The sequence below is a fragment of the Phoxinus phoxinus genome (genome assembly GCF_949152265.1).
Source record: "Phoxinus phoxinus genome assembly, chromosome: 22".
Taxonomy (NCBI): Eukaryota; Metazoa; Chordata; class Actinopteri; order Cypriniformes; family Leuciscidae; genus Phoxinus; species Phoxinus phoxinus.
This window is the reverse complement of record NC_136897.1, coordinates 28,236,526-28,241,525: the sequence shown is the minus strand read 5'-3', so window position 1 is coordinate 28,241,525 and position 5,000 is coordinate 28,236,526. Positions and strand designations below refer to the sequence as shown.

The 5,000-nt window shown below is 39.1% G+C and overlaps 1 protein-coding gene across 3 annotated transcripts in view; it reads right to left on the bottom strand.

The window, feature by feature from the left end:
* sptbn1 (spectrin, beta, non-erythrocytic 1) overlaps positions 1 to 5,000 on the bottom strand; it is an 86,638-nt gene that overhangs the window by 3,873 nt on the left and 77,765 nt on the right. For all 3 annotated transcript variants that reach the window (XM_079597838.1, XM_079597837.1, XM_079597839.1), the window contains one exon: positions 1,667 to 1,875. In XM_079597838.1, coding sequence (XP_079453964.1) covers positions 1,667 to 1,875 — 209 coding nt within the window. The remainder of the gene's footprint in view (positions 1 to 1,666; positions 1,876 to 5,000) is intronic.

Here is a 5,000-nt window from a genome sequence, read left to right as displayed (position 1 = left end):
TTTTTTCGGTCCGCCACGACGGGTTCTGTCAAGAGTGTGTGTGTGTGTGTGTGTTTGTGTGCGAGTGTGTGTGTAGGCTATGTGTGCGAGTGAGTGTGAGTGAGTGAGTTAGTGTGTGTTTGAGGGAGTGTGTGAGTGTGCGAGTGAGTGTGAGTGAGTGAGTTAGTGTGTGTGTGTGAGGGAGTGCGTTTGTGTGTGTGTGAGTGTGCGTGAGTGAACGAGAGTGAGTGTTGTGTGTGCGAGTAAGTGTGCGTGAGTGAGTGAGTTAGTGTGTGTGACAGTGCGTTTGTGTGAGTGAGTGAACGAGAGTGAGTGTGTGTGTGTGTGTGAGTGAACGAGAGTGAGTGTGCATGTGTGAGAGAGTGCGTTTGTGTGAGTGAACGAGAGTGAGTGTGTGTGTGTGCATGAGTGAACGAGAGTAAGTGTGCGTGTGCATGAGAGAGTGTGTGTGTGTGAGAGAATGCGTTTGTGTGTGTGAGTACGTTTGTGTGTTAGGGAGTGCGTTTAGTGTGTGAGTGTGCGTGAGTGAACGAGAGTGAGTGTTGTGTGTGCGAGTAAGTGTGCGTGAGTGAGTGAGTTAGTGTGTGTGACAGTGCGTTTGTGTGAGTGAGTGAACGAGAGTGAGTGTGTGTGTGTGTGTGTGTGAACGAGAGTGAGTGTGCATGTGTGAGAGAGTGCGTTTGTGTGAGTGAGTGAACGAGAGTGAGTGTGTGTGTGTGCATGAGTGAACGAGAGTAAGTGTGCGTGTGCATGAGAGAGTGTGTGTGTGTGAGAGAATGCGTTTGTGTGTGTGAGTGTGTGTGAGTACGTTTGTGTGTGAGGGAGTGCGTTTGTGTGTGTGTGTGTGTGAGAGAATGCGTTTGTGTGTGTGAGAGTACGTTTGTGTGTGAGGGAGTGCGTTTGTGTGTGTGTGTATGAGTGTGCGTGAGTGAACGAGAGTGAGTGTTGTGTGTGCGAGTAAGTGTGCGTGAGTGAGTGAGTGAGTGTGTGTGACAGTGCGTTTGTGTGAGTGAGTGAACGAGAGTGAGTGTGTGTGTGTGTGTGTGTGTGTGTGTGAGTGAACGAGAGTGAGTGTGTGTGTGTGTGTGTGTGAGTGAACGAGAGTGAGTGTGCATGTGTGAGAGAGTGCGTTTGTGTGTGTGTGCATGAGTGAACGAGAGTAAGTGTGCGTGTGCATGAGAGAGATGTGTGTGTGAGAGAATGCGTTTGTGTGTGTGAGTGTGTGTGAGAGTACGTTTGTGTGTGAGAGAGTGCGTTTGTGTGTGTGAGTGAATGAGTGTGCGCGTGTGTGTGTGTGAGAGTGTGTGTGTGTGTGTAAGTGCGTGAGTGAACGAGTATGAGTGTGCGTGTGCATGTGTGTGTGTGAGAGAATGCGTTTGTGTGAGTGCGTTTGTTTGTGTGTGAGAGAGTGTGATCGAGTGAGTTTGAGAGTGTGTGTGTGTGTGACTCTGTACTGTATTTACGGATATGACGAGACACACACGGGTGAGTGACACACACACCACAACCCTCCCGTGAGCTCTGCTGGAAACACTAACAGGTTTACCACATCAGAGCAATACAGGAACATGTTCTGGAAGAAGCATCGATGATACATTGACTTTTGAACAAAAGAGTTACATAGAGTTCCTGTAACCTTCTTAGCATCAAGTGCTTCCTCTCGTACCTGCTGGAGGCTTTCTTGTTGTGTCCCTCCCACTCGTGCTTGCGGTGCAGGAACGCCTCGAGCTGAGCCGCCGGATTCTCCTGAGCTTTAGCCGGAAGAGTCGAGGACTGACTGCCTTTCCCACGCCTCTCTGCGCTCGGGGACGGGATCGGGCTCGGCTCCTTCGAGCTCCTCTCGCCCACTCCGTTCATCTCACCGTCCACTCCATCCTGAGGACACACAACCACACGTTACACTCGCACACACACACACACGTCAGGGCTCGACAGCTTAGAGATTAAAGTCTATGGAAGTAAAATCATGACAAATGTTTTTAAAACAAAAGAGCTTGTTGAATTGCACTAGGCTACTTGAAAAAATATGCATTGTATTTTTAATGCAAGCCCCAATTTTTTTTTTTTTATGTATTTAAAATGCAAGCACGGTTATTAATGCAATGCATTTTTTTTCAAGTTTAAAAACATTTGTCATGATTTTACTTGCATAAAAGTCAGTCACACAGGATAAATTCTGAAAGAACCGTTTCAGAAATCGTTAGGAGGAAAAAATCACTTTGGCTGATTCAGAAATCTCATTAAAATGTGAAAAAGTGATTAATAGTAAAAATACACTAGAAAGTCAACATGAACTCAATATTCACCATATTTAGTTTGTTAAACATTAACTTATTGTTAGGGATTTTTTTTTTGATGTCATGTTATTAAATCTAGGATATATATTCTTTATATTAATATACAATACTTATTTAAATTAATTTTATACTAATCGTAATATATTAAATGTATTTATTTTTACTTAAACAATAAATGTAATATATTAATATAAAGTATTTACATTAATATATTATATTTATTTATATAAATTGTATACTAATCGTAATATATTACATTTATTCAATTTATTAATAACAATAATACATTTAATATATTAATATAAATAAAGTATTTATATTAGTTTTATAATATGATTTTTTAAATGAAAGTAATACATTTAATAAATTAATATAAATATATTATTTATATAAATGTTATACTATCTTAATATATTAAATGCATCTGATTTATTTTTTACTAAAATAATACATTTAATATATTTATATAAACAAGGAATTTATATAATTTTTTTATTTATTTATATTAGCTTTATTCTAATCTTAATATTTTAATTTAATTATTTTTACTAAAAAACTTAAAATTAATATGAAGTATTTATATTAATAAATTATTTTAGTTTTATACTAATCTTAATATATTAATATAATTTAATTATTTTTACTAAAATAATACATTTAATATATTAGTAGAAATATTATATTTACTAATATAGCTTAATTCTAATCTTAATATTTTTATTTATTTATTTATACTAAAATAAAATAAAACAGAATCTATTAATATGAAGTATGTTAGTTTTATACTAATCTTAATATATTAATATAATTATTTGACTAAAATAATACATTTAAAATATTAGTAGATATGTATTATCCATACTAATATATTATATTTATTTATATCACTATTAGATAATGTTATTAATATCGGAAAATATTTGCAATACATCACATGACGGAATTAATACGGGTTTGAATGCCGTTCCATGTTGACTCTAAATGCAGAGAAGATCATGCGAGATGTAAAGCTGTGGATCTACAGTCCCTGCCAGGACACATCGTAGATCTCTGAATATTAATCTGTTCATAAACTGATGGAAAACACGTCATGCTGAAAGCAACGGCACACAGTATTCACTCCAGAAGTGCTACTGTACCACAGCCCCGTGTGACGGGGAGTCCTCGTCCTGATCCGCTAAACCGGCGTTCGGGAACTCAAACAACATCTCTTTAGTTCATCTTTACTATCTCAACACTCACATCTGTGAGCAAACCCTCAGCATCACTCAATAATCTCCATATATATATATATATATACACTGTCAAACATAAACTTATTCAGACACCTTTATCACAACATTATCACAGTTTATTCTCTATAGTTTATTCGCTATTCACACACACACCAGACACACACACACACACACCAGACACACACACACACACACACACACACACACACCAGACACACACACACACACACCAGACACAGACAGACAGACAGACAGACACACACACACACACACACACACACACACACTGGTAGTCACTGTATGAATGTCTGGTGTCTGAATAATTTTTGGTTTGACTGTACATCATGACCTCATATATAAATACAACATACAAACTGTAGAGAAAGAGTCAGTTAATCCGTTAGTGAATGTGTGCAAGTGGAGAACAGTGAATATAAGAGGACATAAGGGGACATAAGAGGACATAAGGGGACATAAGAGGACATAAGGGGACATAAGAGGACATAAGGGGACATAAGAGGACATAAGAGGACATAAGGGGACATAAGGGGACATAAGAGGACATAAGGGGACATAAGGGGACATAAGAGGACATAAGGGGACATAAGGGGACATAAGAGGACATAAGGGGTTATAAGAGGACATAAGGGGACATAAGGAGACATAAGAGGATATAAGGGGACATAAGGGGACATAAGAGGACATAAAGGGGACATAAGAGGACATAAGAGGACATAAGGGGACATAAGGGGACATAAGAGGACATTAGGGGACATAAGGGGACATAAGGGGACATAAGGGGACATAAGAGAATATAAGAGGACATAAGGGGACATAAGGGGACATAAGGGGACATAAGAGGACATAAGAGGACATAAAGGGGACATAAGAGGACATAAGAGGACATAAGGGGACATAAGAGGACATAAGAGGACATAAAGGGGACATAAGGGGACATAAGGGGACATAAGGGGACATAAGAGGACATAAGGGGACATAAGGAGACATAAGAGGACATAAGGGGACATAAGGGGACATAAGAGGACATAAAGGGGACATAAGAGGACATAAGGGGACATTAGGGGACATAAGGGGACATAAGAGAATATAAGAGGAGGACATAAGGGGACATAAGAGAATATAAGAGGAGGACATAAGGGGACATAAGAGGACATAAGGGGACATAAGAGGACATAAGAGAATATAAGAGGAGGAAATAAGGGGACATAAGGGGACATAAGGGGACATAAGAGGACATAAGGGGACATAAGGGGACATAAGGGGACATAAGAGAATATAAGAGGAGGACATAAGAGGACATAAGCGCTACTGGACATGAAAACACAGCCGCCGCTCAGTCTTTTCAGATCGTTTATGGTCAATCACCTCAAACAAACAGAACCAGCTCACACAAAAGCCTGTATCATTTAGACTCTCGGACAGGACGACATGTGTCAGGTTCACAAGC